Source organism: Engraulis encrasicolus, chromosome 19 (genome assembly GCF_034702125.1).
Source record: "Engraulis encrasicolus isolate BLACKSEA-1 chromosome 19, IST_EnEncr_1.0, whole genome shotgun sequence".
NCBI classification, from domain to species: domain Eukaryota; kingdom Metazoa; phylum Chordata; class Actinopteri; order Clupeiformes; family Engraulidae; genus Engraulis; species Engraulis encrasicolus.
Window position 1 is genome coordinate 18,022,877 of NC_085875.1, and position 23,132 is coordinate 18,046,008.

The following is a 23,132-nucleotide window of genomic DNA, read 5'->3' on the forward strand; positions in this document are numbered from 1 at the left end:
AAGCCCAACCAAAATGAGATGAACTAATGTTGATGTTAAACTACATATATAGTAGTTTATTTTGCAAACTCATCACAAATATACTTTAAGGGTTTTGCACCTGAACACTTCATTTACTCTACCCACCCTCCATTGGTGGTAAACACAATGACCCAAGTGTGGAGAAGCACCTATATAACTGATATGAGACTGTTTTGCTCGCTGAGCAATGAAGTAACCTTACGCAAACCTGTTAAACCATTTTTGCAGGAGTACAAAGGTCAGCAGCTGTTATGCATGCAATTATGAAATTGTTATGGAACCCAGAGAGGTAGAGGTATGTGTGGCATTTGTGAGCAGTTAAGTAGCTAACAGTTAGAGAAGCGTGAGGAGGACAATCACAGGCATATTCCAATATAACAATGGCAGGATTCATCAGGCACAAATTGTGAAAGAGTAGTTCAGGGAGCAGACGTAATTTTACATATATGAATTGGCTAACACATAGCCCAGACCTTAATCCTTTTCAAGGACTTTAGGATGTGCTCAGGAAGCCTTTCCACAGAGGTCAGACCATCATCAATCTTGTTGAAAAATGAATGCAACGCTGCATGGAAATTAATCTTGTGACGTAGCAGAAGCTAACCTATACAATGACACAGCAAGCGTGTGAATCAACTTTCTTTGGTCAGGCAGTTTATATTGCATTCTGAGAACACATCAGTGGTTTGAACCTAGAGCAGCTCAGGCAAGAATGTCATTCTAAAACACAAATGTAAGTGGAGAGCGAGGACGCTTTAGTTTAATCCAGTTCCTTACCTAATTGAAGGCAGCATGGTTTGCTGAAAGGTTTGTGCAAAAACGGGAAGCAGCCTCTTCAGGTAGATGGGGGCCATTTCGGGGTCTCCTTTGGGTTCGCTGCCCTCCTCTTCCTCCTTATTCAGGTCTTTCTTCTTCTTCTCGTCCCCCTTGTTCACAGGACACATCCAGTCCCCTGAAAAAAAGCAAGAGGAATGGGAGGGTAGGAGGTTAAGTGTGGTCATGTTGGCAGTCAGCTAGTAATTTCCATTAGTGAAATACACTAATTAAAAAGGTGGACGGTGGAACCTTGCAATACAATATCAGTTGTGTTTTACTTGGTAATGTCATTGGATGTCTTTCCGTAACCAGTATGCCTATGCCCGTATAAGTCCTTGTTAGGGTTTTTGCCTTTTGATTTTGTTTGTTCATGGATCACTTTCACCCAACCAGATTAAAAGATGTGATTTCACAATAGAATCTGACACACATCATTCATGGGTAATTTATCCATCATGTTTTACAGCTTGTAAAAGGCACTTGAGTGCCACAGTGTGCAACGAAGAAATGCCTGTCTGTCTGAATGCACCGACCACGTCAGGAGTTAATATTTACATTGCCCCCCACCGGCAACATGCAAATTCAACACCTCCGCGTCCATGACAATGACCTAGTGACCTAAATACTGCACACAAGAGTCTAGACTTCAATGTCAACAAAACAGATTTCAAAACAGCCTGAATCATTGAGGATAGTGGGCTTTCTGAGAAATAGGTATTTGAGCAAGTAGGTGAGGAGAATTACTTTCTTTTTATATACTTGATAAGACAGTGTGAGATGGTGACAGCAAGTGAGTGCGAAAGAGAGATGGGGGGGGGGGGAAATCAGGCCTCAGGTCGAAAATAAACCAGAGTCTGAGAACTACAGTGCCTTAGCCTTTTGAGCCAAGGCAGAGGTCAGCATATTAATTTCTATAATTCTCGACAACATCATTGTTAACTAAGTTCGCAGCTTGCTTGGTTGGTTGCAATACCATTGGAAACCTAGTAGGTTGCTAAATGGAGTGCATTTCTTGAGACCATAGTTGCTAACTACGTCAGCTACTTTGTTCTTTGCAGTGCAATTTCCCATTGGCAACTAGTCAAGTTGCTTATTGGCTAACAATTAAGTTTCGAGAAACACAACCCAGGGGTGCATTTCTCGAAAGCATAGTTGCTAACTACAGTAGCTACTTTGTTGGTTGCAAGGCAATTTCCGATTGGCAACTACCCAAGTTGCTAACTGCTAACAACTACGCTTTCAAGAAATGCACCCCTGGCTAGCAACAATGCTTTCGAGAAACAGGCTCCAGAGCTGTGGTGTTTTGATTTGACAGGGCGTGAATGTGCAGACAGGTGAGCTCACCTGGTGACTGGAGAATGGCCACCACCTCGCTGTGGCCTCGTTCTCTGGCCTTGTCCAGAGGGGTCTTGCCATCCTCGTCCCTCAGGTCTGGGTTGGCTCCGTGACGTAATAAAGTCTAGGGGAAAAACACACACACAGTGTCACACAGAACTCACACACAAAAAACTGTACAGAAGTACTGTAGAAAAATGTCAAGTTTCCACAAAGAATTATATGAAAAGGACAATATGGCATCTATAGGTGTGAAGTGTCAGGTTTCAGAGTGGGAGAGGGGAGTGCAGAGGGAGGAGGCCGGTTACCTTGGCTACTTGAGGTCGGCCGAAGCAGGCCGCATAGTGGAGAGAGGAGGACCTCTGACCCCTGTTGACATCAGCACCCCTCTCACAGAGGAACTCCACCTGCAGGTCAACACACATTGAGACACGCACACGTGCACACACACACACACACACACGCACACACGCACACACGCACACAAAAGCTCAGCTTCACTTTTTCACAAAAAACTTCTCCCTAACCTATGAGAGTAAAGTAGGTCGAGCTGTGAGGTAAGCGAATCAGTGGAACAGGTTGTGATCATGTGGCTCCTGCCTCGTCCTGTTGCCGTGGAGATGGCGGCAGCAAAACAGGACATAGCAGGTACTCACTCTCTCTCTAGATTATTCACACAATGACAGGGACAGAGCATTTTTCCTTCTTCTCGAATGGCCTTTGTGTTTGGAGAAGAGTACCAAGGACTAGCTGCATGAGTACATCATGCTCACACACAAGAAGGGCTGGATTTGGGACTTTACACAAAGAATAATGTGACCTATTTAAACATCAAATCATGATCACTATGTGGAGCAGATCTCAAATGCTGGATTTCATAACATGCAGCAGCCATAAATATAGAAAAGATAAGAACGTACAAACAAATACTTCAGACAGACAAAGAATAGCCTGACCTATTCGTACATGTAATTTAGAAGCATATAAGGAACCGAGGTCTTACCATCTCTTGTGTGCCGAACGCTGAGGCCCAGTTTAGTAGAGTCTGTCCAACATCATCCATGAAATTCACTTCAAATGCTGGAAAGAGAAAAAGACATTGAGTGTGTGTGCATCCTCCAGTCCTCCTTCCAGTGCTTAAAATACACACCAACAATCCCTCAAATCCTCATCCAACTCCTCTTAAACATAGCACGTCTGTGTAAATTCACTTTATGAAATGAAAACTTGTCAAACAAAATGCAAAATCTACCAGACATTCATCAGCATTACTATTGTATTGTGTCCAAAAATCACACAAGTAACTTTTCATATTTTCTTAAATTTATGTGTCAAGTTGTTCAGTTTATAGTGTGCGATATGTGGTGAACAAATCTTTCAGAACAAATCTTTAACCTCAACCTTATCTTCAAGCATAGAGAGCCACCGTAGCTGTTGCTTCGTACTCCCTTGTAATTTTATTTTTTTAACTGAGCGCCACATATTCCCAACTTTTTGTAAACCATATATATCCAAGCGGCTGCATCCCTGTTCCCCCCCCCGCCCTCACCTCCTGTGTCTATGGCGTCGATGAGGGCGTCCGTGTCTTTGCTGCGGATACAGTCGATGAGCTGTCGGTGGGAGCGCTCCCCGGAGCTGTCGAGGCGGCGCAGGCCGGGGATGCGACCGCTGGAGCCGGCTGTGGACTTGGGCAGGGCCTTGCGGCCCTCGAACAGCAGCACCAGCAGCAGGTCCACCAGCCGCATGGTGTCCAGCACACAGCGCTCGTCCCCCTGCAGGGCACTCTCCATGGAGTCCGGCAGCTCAGAGCGCAGCAGGTCCTGGAAGATGGAGAGAGGAAAGAAAGGAAGGAGGAAAGAAAGAAAGGAGGAAAGAAAGAAAGGGAGGAAGGAAGGAAGGAAGGAAGGAAGGAAGGAAGGAAGGAAGGAAGGAAGGAAGGAAGGAAAGAGAGAGAGAGAAAATGAGAAAAAGAAAGAAAGAAAGAAAGAAAGAAAGAAAGAAAGAAAGAAAGAAAGAAATGAGATCAGATTTTTTTTAACATCTCTTCACACACAAAAAAAAATATTTTCACTTCTCCACAATGAAAGACATTAAAAACAGCGTAGGGGAAAAAAATGAAGCTGGAAGTGACAAATTAGTCCCATTAATCATTGTATACAGAATATATGGTACACTCGTCAGTGAAGAGAATCAACAACGAAGTAAGCACCCCGAAATATCACAGCGCAAACAATTGAGACTCAACCTCTGCATCAAGCTGCAATGTCTCCACTAAACTTTAGCAGGAGGGGGAAAAAAATGCAGAGTCATGGAAAAGGGAGGTAGAGAACTTTGATACTCCTTGCCAAGGATTAATAGCTCTGCTTAAAACATTTATTTTGGAACAACACAAGAGTACTGTGCAAGACCCTTTTGTGCAAGACCCCCCCCCCCCCCAAAAAAAAATCACAAGAGCTGTGATATAGCAAATTTGCAACCTCTACCATGTGCCTTTATTTGAGCAAGTGAAGAGTAGGCAGGAGGGAGATGGGCAAGGGCTGTAAAATGACCCAAGCCGGACTTGAACCTGCTCCCCCTCCCCCCATGGGAAACACTGCATGTAGGCCTTAGCACAGTGTGTCCATCACCCAACTCTCCTTCTCCTTTCTACGACAACCTCAACCTCGTAACGATCAGGTCAGAAGGAGAGCTGGGTGACGGGACTAGTCAAATTAGAACTGACCTGAAGATAAGGAAAGAAAAAACGGGAGGAAAAGAGTAAGTGAGCATCCTTACATGTGTGACAAGAGGGGAGCCGCGGCAGAGCGTGGACAGCAGGCTGACGATGGTGGACACCTGGTTGCTGAGCTTGGAGTCTGCAGCGGAGGGGGTGGGTCCGGTGGAGGTGCGGCTGGGCTTGCAGGCAGAGGAAGGGCCAGAGGCCACACCCCCTGCGGCCGCCATGCGCGACAGCAGCTCTTCCGTCAGCCCGTGCGTGGCCAGAGGCGCCGGGTCCACGCCGCGACGTGTGAAGCGGTCGGCCAGCGAGGCAAAGCAGCGCAGCGCTCCATCTGACACCTGGGGAGACGGAGAGAGGGGGCAGGGAAGTGATTATTAGGAGATGCTAGACATAGGTATACTGAGTAGACAAAGACTTGTCACACAAACAGATCAATGTGTTAAATTGGAGAGAGAGAGAGAGAGAGAGAGAGAGAGAGAGAGAGAGAGAGAGAGAGAGAGAGAGAGAGAGAGAGGGATGTGGAGAGAGAGAGAGGGATGTGGAGAGAGAGAGAGGGATGTGGAGAGAGAGAGAGAGAGAGAGGGATGTGGAGAGAGAGAGAGAGAGAGAGAGATGTGGAGAGAGAGAGAGAGAGAGAGAGAGAGAGAGATGTGGAGAGAGAGAGAGAGAGAGAGAGAGAGAGAGATGTGGAGAGAGAGAGAGAGAGAGAGAGAGAGAGAGAGATGTGGAGAGAGAGAGAGACAGAGAGAGCGAGAGGTTACTGCATATACATGTGGCATACATTTGGTATGCTAATTAAGCACTGTGTTGAATTGAAAAGGGAAGCGAGACAAAGGGAGGGAGAGAGGGAGTGAGACAGACAGACAAAGATGGAGAGGAGGAGAAGAAGAGAGAGACTGAGAGAGGGAGAAAATGGAGAGAGGGAGATAAAGGCCCAACAAAGGATTAGTCTCACGCTTGTGAACACTTCACAGCTCTGCCGTCAGTAGTTCAGTCAGCCACTAGACAGCTCGTCTACCACTATGCCAAAAAAAGCAAGGTGACATTCATGCATCATTTTTCTACTTATTATATGCATAATATGTGCTGTACCTTCTTGTCTAGAAGCAAGTGACATTGAATCATTTTCTCAACCAAAATGGACGCCCACACATTTTTCACACATGCTCCATTTACGCATCACAGCCTTTTCAGACAAAAAAACAACAAAAAACCCTGAACAACAACAACAAAAAAAACCCATTAAAGATATTGGAGGAGAACATGTTCAGGATATTTCCTGGCTCAGCAGTTCACTGAACATGACATATTTGCTAGTTTATCTAGGGCGCATAGAAGCTTGACTGCATATGTAGTAAAAAAAAATTAATATTCCAGGCGACAAGCAACTCAATTGGTAAGCACTGCAGATTTTTAATAACGGTACCGGAGAGATAAAATGTCAGGAAACATACAGAAGTCTCAACATCACATCTCTGATAAGTTACAGAACCTCTCCCCCTATATACAGCTCTGTCCCCCCCAGGAAGTCCTTTGTTCTGTGTTTCTTCTCATAGGACCTGAGGAAGGTGTCAGTAACAAAAGGGGACTTGTTTGCCTTCTTCCCGCCATTTGCTAATTTGTCACCTTTCCCCAGCCCAAATTACCCCCTGATCTCGTGGGAATCAGGATGTCTGAAATGTTATTTGTTTATATGATCCATTTGTCACAGGGAATAAGATTTGTCACTTCATTTCCCCGCTTTTGTGAGTTCATGCTCACAACACTTTTGAATACAAAATTCCAATCTTCTACAGCGTCATACTCTCAGATCGAAGCGAAACCACTGTTTGTCCGAGCAAAAACCACATTCTTCCAATTTTTGTGGAAAAGAGCGGACAGGTTGGGACAAATTCTTCGATAACCCCTTCTGAAAAAGGCGGCTCTGACTGTGTCAGCTGAGAGAGGACCAGTTACAAAGTAATACTACAAATAGGCCTATATCAGGCAACACTTCATACATGCAAATTTTCTACCTACTTAACTAACTACATCATCGGGTAATAGTAACAGGGTAATCTCTTTTCATACTTCTGTATTGTAAAATGGAAATTCATTTGTGTCCTCATAATCAGTCATAGTTTTGTTCCTAAAAGTCACATAATTCTTTACCTTTGTTCTCCGTGCCACAATGTGGAATATTCCCTTCACAATTAGTTTGCCAACTGATATTGATAATATGACCACTATCACAGGTACAAGCATAGGTAGTCCTATTCTCAGAAGTTTAAGCAAAATATCAGCAGCCGTATTACCAAACATATTTGCAAAATCATCAAATATAGCATCTATGCTAGTTAGTGGTGGTGGATTTGGCATGGCATTTCGGATTTCTTGTACATACTCAGAAATATTGTTGAAATAGTCTGGGACTAAGAAACAACATGATGTATTTACTACTTTGCATAAACCTCCCTGTTCAGCCAAAAGAAGATCAAGTCCCAGTCTGTGTGATAAAAGTTCCTTTCTAATAGCGTTTAGTTCCTGATTTATTAAGGTTACAGATGCCCTTGTTTAATTTGCCAACGCTTGCCTATTGCATGCTAGACCATTTTATTAATTTCTATAAGGCTTCTACTACCCAGGGTTTCCTCCAGCACTTTGTTGTTAAGGCGCCCCTCTTGACACGAAGCACCTATCACCTTGACTTGGTCCCCTGAACCGATAGAGATTTCATGTTGTGAATGTAATTTCTTAAGTTACTAAACCAAAAATATATTTTTAACACCGGACTACCTTGACCAACCACAAGTCTATAGAAACACTGCTCCACCCATAGTGACACTATCCAGTCCACTGTAGCCCCTTGTCCTGACCATGGGTCAGCTAATACATATCCGTTCCATTTGTCCTTCCACCCGGTGTATTTTACTTATCTCTTCTGTCTATGTGTCTGTTGGTTATGTTAACTAGAATGCTGACAGTGTTCTTTATCCAATACTCATACTGCTGTAATCACTATTGTAATGTAATATGTTCCTACTGCCTCGGCAGGTCACTTTGTGTATGCATTTGTTCCTTAAACCCAATACATGCCCATAGGTAATGGGAAATTAAATGTATGCTACTTGCACTGGAATACTGTACCAGAGGAAATAATTTCCTCTCATCCAGAGCTTTGATTTGGTCTAAAATAATCTTCTACTTTTAAGGTATAAGTATACATTGACCGTGTCCTAACTTTTTTCTTGAACTGTTGTTTTCTGTCTCCATAGTCATATTTAAACAAATTACACTTGATTTCTCTGATTGTTTCTGTGTCCATTCCTGATATTTCCATCGCTTCTCCTGATAATTTCAAACTGTATATACTTTGGACACTTGAAGATTTGGCATTTGCGCTAAGTCGAGTTGACCATATGCTCCGCATACTGTTCTCAGCAATAGCACTTGTTCCCATTGCCTTTTGAATGTCCAATTTCCTTAATCCAACTGAACCATTCTGTTCTTGTTGCTCCTGTAAATCATTCACCATCCATCCATCATGTCCTTCTTTCTCTGTCATCCATGTGGATTGTGTGGATGAAAAATTGCTTGTTTCCTTGTCACACTCCTTGCCTATGTGACTCAGATGTATAGATATATGACCGTAGATTTGAACAGAATTTGCTTGTCCACTTCTCTTGTCTCTCAGCAACTAGGTGTCCTCAGGCAGTAATTAGTTCTTTAAAGGCCCCCCTTTGAGAATGGAGGCAGAGGTTATTCATCAGAACCGATGCCGCCTGCTCCAGTGATGACTCCACCCTCTGACCGTTGTAGATGGCTCTGCTTAGCTTGTCCTGTTCCCTAAGTGATGGATCCAAGGCCTCTCTTCTGTTGTCTGCTCTGACAGCATTGCTGGTCACATCCTGTCATCCTTCCGAGTGTCGTGGAATTTCTTGGAAGCCTGCTCTTGGGTCGCCAGTGGGGGTCTTCATCTGTTAGTACACAAAAACAGCAGTATCAATTCCTCGCAAATAATATTTTTTCTAATACCAATTCTTTGCACATTACTTATTCTTATTCTTCTTATTGTTATCATCATTTATGTAGCCGCACCATATTTATCACTATCACTTCTAAATCAGTTACATATTCTAAGTTTGTGGTCTGCTTTCTCTAATCTCTTGACTTATTGTCATTTAACACAACATTTATTTCACATTTATTCATTGTTCTAGATAAATTCTCAAGCTCAACAAACCTACAACACAATTTGTAATAATACAGTGGTTTTAACATTTCCCATTTGCTTACCTGTTTCAAAATACCAAACCCTTGTAAATGTTCCAGCAGTTTCAAAGTTTAACTTCTAAATCTAATTTTTTATTTTTTCTCTGTCCCTACTAATGTCTAAGCTAAGTAATTCGGTTTGAAAATAAACATTTAATTGAACTTTTTTTTCCCTTTACAACCCCTTTATATTTTTTTCCCCTTTGCAACTCCTTTATAACCCCCCTTTTTACATGGCTGATATATGTGCCATGTAAATTGTTGTCTGTCATCCGATCTGTGGCTTGCCAAGTGGTTTACGGCCTATACCCTCTTGAGCCACTGCATTTACGGCACCTCTGGTCATGGACCAAATGGTTACTTTACGCACCTCATGTGTTTTCTTTATCTTTCAAGTAATGTTCAAAGCTCTTTTTTTCCATCTCATACAGTTGGACTCAGTGTAGCAAAGGTATAGAAAGAATTCAGGTGTTATATAGAAAAGCACTTTTATCAAGCAAGTTGGGGTGGGGTGTTTAAAATTAGTTTGGGTTAAAGGATTCAGCATTCCAAAGTTAGTCTCGATTTCAGAAAGAAAATTCATGCAACATGCTTTTAGAAACTGAGTCCAACTGATGACTACCTATCTTTCATATTTTCCTAATATGGCCATTTATTCTTTCACCCTTTTTCACACTCACACTTTCACACTCAGTCACACAAAGTCAGTCATCGTCTTCGTTGTCAGTCAGGTTTCGTTTTGGATTTCACCAGACCAAATAATCCCATTCTGCTCTATCCTTGGTTGTGGATGAGCAGATTTTTATCCTTCATTATCTGATACACAATGCATCTACAATCCTATGTTGCCAAGATTGAGTCTGTGTCCTCTACTCACCCTTAGGGTGATAAAGTTGCAACTAAATAGTCCAGGTAAACCAACACAACAACTTTTATCCATTAACATATCCTTTTTCATTGGGCAATCACCGTTTTATATTCATTATCACAATTCTACCGAGTCCAAATTTTTCATCTAGTCACATAAAGATTTGCCATGAAATTCCCAAGGACAAAAATAGCAAACATCCATGTAAAACAATATCCTGTATGTTTATGGAACTTTTCCTGATGATATTCTGAATATTCCTATTCCTGGTATCCTGAAACCAGGCTGTCTTCCCATGTGCACTGAAATTCCCTTATTTTTGATGCTGAGAGTGTAGTTGTAAACAGTGCCAAAATAAATTAATATTCTATCAGTCTGGGTTAACTGTTTGCAGAACATATCTGTAGGATCTAGGCTTATACTCATATCTCTTATGATTGCAAAGTAATTAATTAGTCTCTGTGACTTATACCATATGCTTAACTACACTTACTGAACCTCATAGTCAAATTGTCTCCAGTTTGATAATTCTGTGCCTTTCCTAAAATGGTGCTGATCAGTACGCTCTGCACTTTCCATAATACATTCTCTATCCCTGATGTTATTATTCACAAAAATATTTGCTTAAAATTCTGAGGCATGCATAAATAGGGCTATGTGTAGTTTTGGTGGGTTAATCTCCAGTTTCCCTGTCCTATGAATGTCTCTCTTTTTGCTCTGAGGTGACACTTTCCCTACCCTGGGAGAGTTGATCTCCTTGCTTTGAGGTGTCACAGGGGTCATAAACACCTTTGTGCCTAAATGAAGGCATACAATCTATGTTAAGCTCTATTTCTTAATGAGGGTAATGCTTCTGGCCACCTTAAAATATTCTGCTGTTGAAAATGCTGTGGTGTTTACATATTACTATGCATTGGTAGCCTGCTGTGTGGGCTACTGACCTGTTGACCTCTGACTTGTCTACAGTTTCTCGAAATATGTCCTAAATTACCACATCTCCAGCATTGAGGGGATTTCTTATACCATGATGTGTTAGCCTTCCTCATTCCTTTGTGACTACCTGTGTTTTCTCTTAGGCCTGTGTCTTTAACCTGCCCTCTCTGCTTACTATCTGCTCCTCTTTTCTCACCATTTGCTCCTCTTTGTTCTCTCTGCTCAGTGGTTTGAGGGAACAACACAGTGGGGGATGTCAATATGAATGTTAGAAACTGCTGCTGTAGTGCTGCTATGATCTGGGGCTCAGGCTTAGCACAAAATAGGTGATGCTCTGGGTTTACTACTGGATCTACATGTATATTTTCATTGCTGGATGGGGTAGTAGCTGGAACTATCTGATTATTATTCTCCTGTATATATGACATCACGGTTTTATCTGTCTCACTCTCTGAACTAACAGTACATGTCTTTTTTCCTTTCTGTCCTCTGGTTTGACTCCTTTTCTGGTCCCTTTCATCTGCTTCCTTCTCCCATTTTCCAAATATTTCTTGTTCGAACTGGATCTGGTTATTTTCCATTATTGCCCTACATTCTTCCAACCTTCCTATACTTAATGTTCCACTTAAAGGGAATGTTCCCCTTGTCCATCCATGCCACTTACATATAACAATCTCATCAACACATTCTGCTCCATACTTTCTATACATGTCTTGCAAACATCCTGGAGTATGCATACCCATTGGCAGTTTAACAGATTTACTCTTATTTAATCCCATAGTGAATAATTCTTAATAATTTAATTTCTTATTATCTTAACCTATGCTGAAATACCAGCGCAAAAGCAGTTTTTTCAGTCACAACCACCTCTTGCCAACATATAGTATGATTATTATTATTATGATCAATAATTACAATAACATATAACTTTCATTCACCTTCGTCGTTGTCATGCTTTCCGTTTAACCTTTCTTAAGTTGAGTTATTCTTATCCAAATTTTACCAAAAGACAGAGATCACTAGTCTCCTATATTAGGCTATATTACGACAAAAACTATTCAACCAACATATTTTCGTGAGCACAACAGGAATCACTCAGTGCCCTGAACAACTTTTGCCGAGGAATCACTTGTGCCTCCTTCACACCTTCAGTTAAACTTCCTTACCTCAACTTTTCCTTTACTTTCTTTCACTTTTCAAACCAACCATCCACAAGACATCACAATAGCAGGCCTACTTCACATGCATACAGGTTGAGAGCTCTTTTTTTTTTTCTTATTCTCTGTCAGGAAAGATCCTCTTTCCTCTTTAATTACCGGTATTGGAAAAGATCCTCTTTTCATTTAGGAGAGATCCTCTCTCATTTCCTTTTCTTTCACTATGAAAAGATCCTCTTTTCATTTAGGAGAGATCCTCTCTCTTTTACTTTCTTTCATTCTTGGAAAAGATCCTCTTTTCCCTGGGAAATCTTTTCCCTTAGGCCTATCTGAGCCAAAAAAGATCCTCTTTTTGGCTTTGTCACGTGACAATTCCTTCTGAAACCCTGCACTTCCGGACAACTTTTGCCAAGTGTTGTGCTCTCTTAGAATATCATAAGCACTTCAACCTAGCCAGTGTATACATACACAATGTCCTAAAGCATGCAACATTTTAGTAAGAATTAAACTTACCCTTTGAGTTGCCTGTGGCCGTAAATACTGGGATCTCTGGCAGTATTTAGGCACACAGGATGAAGGCCCTCCAGTCCGGTGAAGTCAGCAATGGGACTCCTCGTTGGCCAAGTCAATTGATGTCCAGCTGAAAGTCTTCCTCCTGAGTGTCTAATTAAGCCTTTTTTAATCCCATCCTCGTCGCCACCAATGTAGGAAAAAAAATTAATATTCCAGGCGACAAGCAACTCAATTGGTAAGCACTGCAGATTTTTAATAACGGTACCGGAGAGATAAAATGTCAGGAAACATACAGAAGTCTCAACATCACATCTCTGACAAGTTACAGAACCTCTCCCCCTATATACAGCTCTGTCCCCCCCAGGAAGTCCTTTGTTCTGTGTTTTTTCTCGTAGGACGGAAGGTGTCAGTAACAAAAGGGGACTTGCTTGCCTTCTTCCCGCCATTTTCTAATTTGTCACCTTTCCCCAGGTCAAAATTACCCCCTGATCTCGTGGGAATCAGGATGTCTGAAATGTTATTTGTTTATATGATCCATTTGTCACAGGGAATAAGATTTGTCACTTCACATACTTCTATCTTATTTACACAAAAGACCTGTTGGGCAACTCGAGCTGTGTATGATAGCAGTACTCTGCACCACTTTCTCCGCTGGCTGTACTGGTGCAACCAAACATTTCTAAGTTACAAGTTGCAATATCACATGGCTTAGTCATAAAACATCATGGGGCCATAGGCTTGAGCTGGGATGCTTCACATTGCGTAACTGTGCTTGAATACAGAAAAACAACATTGAAGACAGTCAAATGGACAACTGAGTAACTCTAAGATCTGGCTTAGTGTGACATGTTAATCCAGGCATTACCTTCTCACAGCAGCTGAGAAATTTCCCAACCATGAGCAGACCAATATCAATGTGATTAGCACCAGTTTATTTCACCGCATAGCAAATCATCACAAATCCATGAATTGAATCTCAAAACAATGTCCTTGCCCACATACCAACATTTGAGCTTTGTAAGTAACTTTCAAATGGGACAAAGGATCTGGGATAAAGAAAAATAAGGCTACAGTCTCCAAAGCCTTTTCTTTGTTCTCCACAATAAAGACTCACTTGGAGACGTGTGAAACTACCGAAAGGATATTTTTCATATGCTTCAACAGTACACGTGTGTATGCATGTCTGATCATGAAAGGGGGAGAATAACAGGGCAGGAGAAGAAAATAGTACTTTGAGCCACTGTGTCTAACACTAAAATAGCATAATCATCATGTGCTTGCACAATTGTAACCACATTCTTGCACACTTTCAAGAGGCAGTTGCAAAACACAAAACTGTTTACAACATTACAGAAAGTTCTCACCCACTTTTGAATACATATTTTTCACAGTGGCGTTACACGCCTACAATTATGGGTGTCTTAACAGTAAAAAAGAACCCTAATGAGCCTGTGTGTACTGGCCAGACATTGCTTTCTCATGTCTTCAAAGGTACTAAACATGTTTTTGATGCATTCTGCTCACACTTCAGAACTTTTAGACTTTCAGACATGTTTCATCAACAAGAGCATAGTCTTTATGAAATAAAAAGGTGCAACTCTAACAGCTTTACATGTCTGACACAGACAAACAAACAAAAAAACATCTGGATGCATATAAATTCTTTGTGCCTTGGTTCACAAGCGTCACAGCATCAGTTTTATTCTCCACCTCATCTAATGCGCTAACTGCACGTGTGTGTGTGTGTGTGCATGTGCATGCATGAGTGTGCGTGTGCGCGTGTGTGAGGGGCAAGGCCCTGGACCCAACCCGTTTCCACACATGATCGCATGTACATGTTAAACGTATGAGAGTATGAGGGAGATTACGGATATCTAGGAGAGGACAGACGCATATGTGTGTTAGCAGTTCTGGTAGGGTACAGGGACAGAGAAACAGTATGCATGTGCATGTGTTTACTGTTCATATAAGCACCTGTGGGTAGGGCTCTAAATGAACACCTGCCAACTGGCCAATGCTGGTGAAAATGTAGTTTGTCTGCTAGAAAAGAAAACTCACTAGCCACTTTTGACTGATAGTGAATGCATGTGTGGATACTAGTTACATTTAAGATCTACCAGCCAAATTGGCTAGTGATGGGAAAAAAGTCAATTTCTAGCCCTGCGTGTGGGTTAGTTGTGACAGGGCGTTTGGAGTGCGCGCACATCCAGGTAAAACAGGTGCCAGACAAAACACGATCAAACAAAAGAAGAGGAAGGTCCGCACACTGTGGCTGCTCCCATACAACGTTTCAACCAGTCTGGTCTTCATCAGGAGCAGGTCAGTGTGTGGACCTTCTTCTGTTTTTGTTTAAGTTCTGACAGGGTCCCGGGGTTACCGACCTGGTGGTCCTCGTGCTTGAGCAGGCTGGAGAGGGACTCCACGCAGGTCTCCAGGGAGGAGTCCTGGGGCTCCATCTTGCTGCAGAGGCGCGACACCACCGCCATGGCCGAGTGCAGCGTGTCCTTGTGCACTAGGTGGCCGCTGTCCCGGATGAAGCTCAGCACGCAGTTCAGGCCGCCCGCCTCAAACACCGCGCCCGACTCACGTGTGCAGATCAACTCCAACACCTGGGATAGAGGGGAGTAGGGAGAGGGAGGGAGGGGGAATGGAGACAAGCAGATTGATGCATGTAAATATACAGACAGGAAATGACAAAAGATAGATAGATAGACACAGACAGACAGACAGACAGACAGACAGACACAGACAGATCAATAGATGAACAGATAAAACAAGAAAGATAAAGGGATACAAGTAGTAGAAAGAAAAAGAGAAAGGGATGAAGATAAAGAGAGAAACAGACAGCAAGATAGATAATGAGTGACAGATAAGACAGATAAGTTGAGAGGGGAAGAGATCAGGGAGGGGCACCAGAGCAGGTCAGAGAGGAGTCCTTAGGGCCCGTTGTTAAACTCTCTACACATCAATTAAACATCTGCTCCACAATAGGGCAAGACAGGGTCAGGACAGCTACACAAAAGGTCAAGAGTCTATGTTTACTAGAAGGTCAAGACCGGTACAAACTGGGTCACTCCTGTAGTTAAATTCAAGAAAGCTACACAGAAGGTCAACTCCTCAGCAGACTTCAATAACCAAGTTAAACTCTGGATCCATAAAACTTCATCAGTGCGAGTACCAGTGTGACTTAAATGTAATATAGGAAGCACATGCAGATGACGTCCTATGGTTTAAAAGGCTCTTTTAGAACTGACTGGGATACAGTCAGATACACCCCATGATCATGCAGTGTGCAGCAGATCCTATTTACAGTAGAACTACCCTGTGCTGAATTGGTACTTGACTGGCCACTTGTGTTGATGTAAACACAAACAGATTGGCATATGACTCCCACGTTCTATAGCCATATTCATTTCCTCTAAAGGAAAACAGGGTGGAGATATTAGCCCCTAAAATCAAAACACTCTACTTCTGTTCAATATATGGACTATTTTCATCGGCGGGGAGCAAAAAGCCATTTTAGTGACAAGCTTTACTTGCGTGTGAAAAAAGTGACTACTGGTAATAATGGCAGTTATTATACATGAAGAGTGACAATAACACCCATAGGACATTTTATTTACATAGATATAGTGCACAATGACAGACAGGTGCCCGTCGTCAGAAATTTATTTTGGTCAAGACAGTCGTTTTATTTCACAATTAGTCTGTGCCAGCAGCATGAACCAGTCTTTAACTCACTGTATGGGGCCAACTGGGATGAATGAAGGCATCGTTTTCTATTCCCTCAACAGATATAGGATTCAGTGACACAAGACAGCCACTGCCCTGCCCAGTTGTTGAGGGGTGTCAAAATTACTTTCTGAACTCAATAAGCAGTTTCACTTAAGTCAAACGATCCGAATTTAGACCAAAGACAGAGCAGATACAAGACAAAGGTCAACCAGGATTAGTACCTCCTCTGAGTAAAAGTGTCACTAAAATATGCTGTTTGTACACAAGTCTGCAGAAGAAAACCCCAGGTCAGTTGGTTCACCTGGGGAGTATTCCAAGGACCTGGCTAAGTACTAAACCACATTAAACCAACCTTGAGGTAGTGGTAAATTATCTAACAGAAAAGGCTGCAGTCCTCGCTTTCTAAGCTAATTGACACCTGTGGACTATCTATTAGCAGGGTTACCACTTTCGGTAGGCTGACTTAGCCAGGTTCATCACTTAAAAAGGTGCACTGTGTATTTAGTAAATATTCATGAAAAGGTCAAATTTGGCAGTAGACAGCTGCACAGTTTCAAAGAGCAGCGTAGTTGCAATACCTACTCCGGCCACCATCCTACACAGAGCACCTTTAATCTTGGAGTAGTAGAAGTCATGTCCGGGATGAGCTTGTTTACCTTGACGCACTGCTCGGCCAGGTCCCTGCTGGTGCGGTTGTTGAGCTCCACCACCACCAGGCGGTTGCAGAGGGCCTTGATGGCTCCGTCCACGCCCACGATGCGACGCGTGCACTCGGCCGACACGTCCAGGTAGTAGGTGATGGCCCGCGCGGTCACCTCCAGCACGTTGTCCGGGGCGCTCTCGTCCAGGAAGATCTTACACAGGGCCGGCAGGAACGTACGCGGAGGACACCTGATGGGGGAGGGGAGAGGAGAGGAGGTGATCAGACAACCGACAAGCCAACAGACTCTCCTGCAGAAATCTATAGGCGTTTTAGGACACATTTTGAATCCCATGTTGGGTTAAACTAGGAAGGCCTTGCACAGAGCTGGAAACAGGCTTTTAGCTAGGGGAGCGTCTGGGCGTCTTTTCGACGCCCTATTTTGAAAATAACAAAAATTTGGACGCCCTACTTTTTTAGTAGGACTCCCTAAAGACGTCCTATTTTTTCCACTTTGTCCACGTTATCCATGCTGATGTTCATAATTCGCAGAGTCCGAGCTTTCCCACGATGGACGATTTTTATTTACACCGCCATTTTGGAAGTTTTAGAAGATAAAATATAAAATACACCTAACCGGCTCCATCCTCCAGGTCTGTCCTACGCTGCGCTGCGCAGCGCATTCTGCTCAACCCCAAGGTAGGTAGGGACTTTGTGACGCTATTTAATGCCTACATATTACGTGAACAAAAATGTCTCTAATGTAGCTGCACTTGCAATATAGCCAAACTTATTAGAGAAAACCTGATGCAGGCCGAGTCCAAATTGAATGCATCAGAAGTGAATGCGCCTTCTTGTTGGGTGCGTCACGTGTATATAATAGAATATATGCGCATGTACATTTCAGCTACCGTATTACCTGAAATATCTTGGAGGGCTGATATAACAGAAAAAAACTAGTAGGTAATTGAATCTTCTTTTCTCTACCTACCATTCAACCATGAGTGATTGGCTCTGTCCACCCACCAGTTTGAACTAAATAACTAAGAAATAAGATTTTTTTGGTTCAAAAATGTTCAAAAAGTTCAAAAATGTAAAAAAAAAATCCGATTTGGCAAAAAATAAATCCGAAAAAATAAAATAAAACGGAATTTGAGAAAAAATAAAACTGAATGAGAAAAATTCAAACGAATTTCATAGGGCCCTACTTGTGCCTCCAGGTCGAGGCGCCGCGGGGCACCCGCGACGGCGCTCGGCAAAGCCGCGCGGCGCCACGCACAATGACGGGTTAAAAAAAGTTAGACACCCTAAAAAAAAATCCTGCCTAAAAGCCTGGCTGGAAAGAATGTCCAGGGAGGACACCTGAGAGAAAAGATTACCAAGATATGATATCACAGTGTTTCTCAACCTTTTTTTAGGCGAGGCACCCTTTCAATTCATGAGAAATTTCAAGGCACCCCAAACCAACAAGCCGTAACATGGCATCGCATCCGGTACCACACAAGCTTAGAAAAGTAACACATTTGGAGACGTCACACGACCTACGTTCGAAGTTGCAGCTGACTGGGGCAACCTATATTTACTTTATTGTGTGTGAATGACAAATGAAAGATTCCACTGACTAGCATTAACTTATCAATTTAGACAAATATGTATTATATTACATAAACTATTTCTCAGCCACGTTTCCGCGGCACCCCTGAGGGGGGCCCGCGGCACCCCAGGGTGCCCCGGCACCCCTGTTGAGAAACACTCTGATATCAGACAACAACTGAGCATGGTAGAGCACTCAAGACACACCAGGAAAAGGAGACACAGACACTCATGCAGAAATCAACAACTTCAGAACCACATGTAGGCTAAAACTAGGTAGATCTTGCACAAAGCTGGCAGGAACACCTGCAGAGGGCACCTGAGAGTAGACAGACGGATGAGAAGACGATGATGTCATCAGACCTCCAAGGCATTATCAAGGCAACACTCAGAGACAAACTAAGAGAAGCATGCATTAATCTCTAGGATTTTTGTAACATATTACATTACATTACATTACATTACTACTAGAGATGCACCGGATCCTAATTTTTAGGATCCTGCCGGATACGGCATCCACGGCTTAAGATCCTGCCGGATTCGGAACCGGATAACTGATCCTACGAAAAGGTTGAAACACATAGCCTACTCACACACGTGGGCCCAAAATATTTTTTTAGACTCATTGGCTTACTGGCTGCAACAACCGCTTCCAAAGGGCTTTCACTCCATGCAGCCATTGGGGTTGTGAAAGAATGACTGAAAAGCCTAGGCTACGTAAAAACTAGAGATGCACCAGATCCTGATTTTTAGGATCCTACCGGATACCGGATCCACTGCTTAAGATCCTGCCAGATCCGGATCCTGTGAAAAACACTATTATCCTGACTGACTTGGATCCGGTGCATATCTAATTACTACTGGTAATAATGCCAGCCATTATACGTGAAGAGTGACAATAACACCCATAGGACATTTTATTTACATAGATATAGTGCACAATGACAGACAAGAGCCCGTCTTCAGACATTTCTTTTGGTCAAGACAGTCATTTTATCTCGTGATTTAGTCTGTGCCAGCAGCATGAACCAGTCTGTAACTCACTGTATGGGGCCAACTGGGATGAATGAAGGCATCGTTTTCTATTCCCCCAACAGATATAGGATTCAGTGACACAAGACAGCCACTGCCTTGCCCAGTTGTTGAGGGGTGTCAAAATTACTTTCTGAACCCAATAAGCAAATGCAGTTTTGCTTTAATCAACTGATCTGAATTTAGACCAAAGAAAGAGCGGATACAAGAAAGGTCAACTGGGATTGGTACCACCTCTGAGTAAAAACGTCACTAAAAAATGCTTTAGTGGACACTTGCATCCAAAGTGACTTACAATCGACAACGCTCAGCAACATCAAGCTTAAAATGGGTGGGGAAAGTAGTAATACAACATTACTTGAAGCATTTTGAACCACATTACACTAAGAAGCATGAATTCAACCATTTCTGCTGCAACACTTTCATCTCATGTGAACACATTGGCCTAGACCTTCAAAATCTTAGAACAAGAGCTCAAAATAGCTTTAAAAACAACAATATCCAGATCATCTAAATGCATCTAGAAAATGTGTAGATTGATGACAAAACGTAAATCTTTTATGCAATATAAGCTAAACTGCAGAGCTCAAGAGGACTAACAGAAAAGATACCTGAAACCATAAGCTTAATTAGAAATCCCACACCATGCCATTCTACAGTACAGGAAAAAAAAAGCTGATGAATGAACAGGGTTCTCTCTGGGGGCAAAGGCTACCTTTCATTTCTATATCCAGCAGAGAGTAGTATTTTCCCACATAGGGGGTTTATATGGAGAAGTTATTAAGTTCCCCTCCAGAAATGTTTATCTACCTAGATCACAATAAGACACGTCAGTGTAGTCGTATCCAATGGGAAAAGCCCCAGCTTCTGAAAATGTAAGCTTAGCAAACTGCCATCTTAAAATACATTGTTTCACGTAAAACACATCCAGTTTTTTTCTGCGCCATGAAACCAAACACAGGCTTTCGCATGTGAAGAGGACATTAAAGAGACAAAGGGAATAACAAAAGCAAGGCCACATGATGAGCTCAATTTAGATTCTAATTTAATAACAAATCTATGCCCAAAACATTTTTGTGGTTTGATGTAGGACTACAAAACAAAGTCAAGTATTCAAGTCCTTTTGAATGGTGGCGCTGACCTAAACAATGGATTGGCTGTTGGGTAATTGAAGTATTTGATGGTGCTTTGAAATATGGGACATCATCTGTCTGATAATAACACACATCACCCCAGGCCAATAAGTAGGCTCGTAGCCAGTGCTTTGATCAAACAAACAATGGAAAACAGGGAGGGACACCCAGTTCATGCAACTTGACACATTTTAAAATATTTTATATGCTTATATGCTTTATATGCTTTCTTTAAAAAAAATTGTGACAATGCCTTAGAAAATGTCCTTGTGATGCTGGCTTTTCTGTCCGTTTCCCATATGAAGCACCACTGAACGCTGTTATCGAGTGCATTTAAATAGAAATTACAATTGAATTACGAAATAAGTTTTAAAAAATTGCACGCCTTCACAAATCATGTAATAAAAGCCGATTTATTCTTCATCAACTTTAAAAAAAAAAAAAAAAAACATCAAATAAACATGCAGCGTTTTGGGAAAGCGTTGGTGAGGATGGTGTGGTGTGGGAGGGTGTTGTGGGAGACTCATTGGTGCTTCACACTGCACTTTCTTAGAGGAGAGACCGCAAATGAGCCTCGCTGCCTTCCTGAAATACAGCTGATTCAGGTGGCCGAGGATTTGCAGGGTGACGGGCAGAAATAAAGGAAATGGAGTCGGGGTGTCTGGGGCTGGGGCTGGGACAGCAGCTTAAGGTTGGAGGAGTGAACCTGGCCTGTCTGCCTGTGCAATCTTGCACTGCTCTGCACTTCCTTTCACAACACTCCCCCACCTCATCCATAATAATCAAAGCCTTCTGACACACAAGGTCCTGAAAATTTGGGTGATAAAAGAGTTCATGAAAGCCAGACGTCTTCAAGATTAATACCGGTAGTTTACGTGCTTTGCAGAAATAAGCTAAGGCAGAAAGATGAAGCAGCGTAAAGGCTTGGGAAAATATGTGGCTGATTTATATTAAAAAAGGTGCAAGGAAATGCAGTTTAATCTACAAAAAAAAGGTCATCAAGTTGTCAAATGAAGCATTGGGCTAGCATTTTAACATGCCATGTCATCAGTCAAACTAACGAAAGAAAATACTTATCCCACGGTTGTTCTCCCTGCACAAAAGCGTTCAGCTTTCAATGCATACTAAAACATCTAATACTCAATGAACTCTACTTCAAACACTTTAATAGTGAACGGAGAGGTCTCTAACCAACAGAATGTGTGCAAACTAATCAGTAGTAGGACAGTAGATCAACTAATAGTTATGTTAGATGGCAGTGTCTCTGACCTCTCCGTTTTCAACTAGGCCTACATACACATGCATGTTCTACCTGCATAAAAAGCTGGATCATCTTCAGCGCACAACTTATAAACAGTGAAGTTTAAACTTCGTTTCATAAGCTTTTTTAATACTGGTCTTATCAAGAGGACTCTTTTGTGAATACACCAATCAGATCACCACTCATGGTTGTGCCAGAAGAAGGGAGTGTGTCTGGCTTTGTTGCTTTCGAGTACACATGCGAGTCACTCTTGAGATAAGCATGATAACAACTGCTATAGGCTCTTGGCGAAACTGGCACTGTCCCAACGCTACAGGGAGGACAAGGCTGAAATCACCTCACTAGACTAACTAATTAGCTTTAGGGAGCACCTCCAGGCTCTTCCAACAGGAAAGCGCCATAATATTATTCCTTGTAGACCTATACATACATCCCTGGTGATTCCACCAATGGAAAACAGTCTAGAGAGCAATCGTGAGAACTGCTCAAAGTAGGGCACGGGTCGCCCTTGCCAGAGAAACAAGGGCATATGGCTCATAAATAAAATGCAGATAATTACAATAGAATTACACCAAATAATACTGTCAGAATAAGAAGTTGACCTATTAAGGCAGGGCTTAACTCTGAACACTGGAGCAGGCCCTACCTTAATGCTGTGGCGCTAGGCTACCGTGAGCCCCACACACAAAAGAAAATCCTCTGGAGAGAAAATCCTGTCCTTTATGGCTGATGCATCATTTTCAGATTAGCCATTTCCTCTCATAAAGCAAGCCTGACTGAGGAAACGCATTAACCCGTTGTTGTGGGTCAGGTAGGATTTTTACTAAAAATATATGAGAGCGCGAGGGAGATATGACAGCCCTAGCAACGATTAGCAATTGGCTGATCAAAAAGCTATCAGGTATTACCTGAACAGTAACCAGTCTGACAAGAATAAGACCAAGCATGCAACAAAGCTAGCTACTTCTACGACAAATGAATCATGAAAGCTTCACAAAGTTGGGCCTAAGAAAATTAAAAGTTTGGTTCCGGTTGGTTGTCAGCTTTGGTCATGGGTCGGTCGGATTTTTTTTTTTTTTTCCTTTTTTTTTTCTTTTTCTTTTTTTTTTAATGTCCGACACCCCC

At 42.4% G+C, this 23,132-nt stretch overlaps 1 protein-coding gene across 1 annotated transcript in view; it reads right to left on the reverse strand.

Moving 5' to 3' along the window:
- Positions 1–23,132, reverse strand: part of hectd1 (HECT domain containing 1) — a 64,512-nt gene that overhangs the window by 33,716 nt on the left and 7,664 nt on the right. Inside the window, exons 3-10 of the mRNA XM_063183736.1 lie at positions 17,005–17,239; positions 14,995–15,222; positions 4,948–5,229; positions 3,722–3,992; positions 3,176–3,252; positions 2,481–2,579; positions 2,182–2,296; positions 799–973 (exon numbers count right to left, since the gene is read on the reverse strand). Of these exons, the coding sequence (XP_063039806.1) occupies positions 799–973; positions 2,182–2,296; positions 2,481–2,579; positions 3,176–3,252; positions 3,722–3,992; positions 4,948–5,229; positions 14,995–15,222; positions 17,005–17,239 (1,482 nt within the window). The remainder of the gene's footprint in view (positions 1–798; positions 974–2,181; positions 2,297–2,480; positions 2,580–3,175; positions 3,253–3,721; positions 3,993–4,947; positions 5,230–14,994; positions 15,223–17,004; positions 17,240–23,132) is intronic.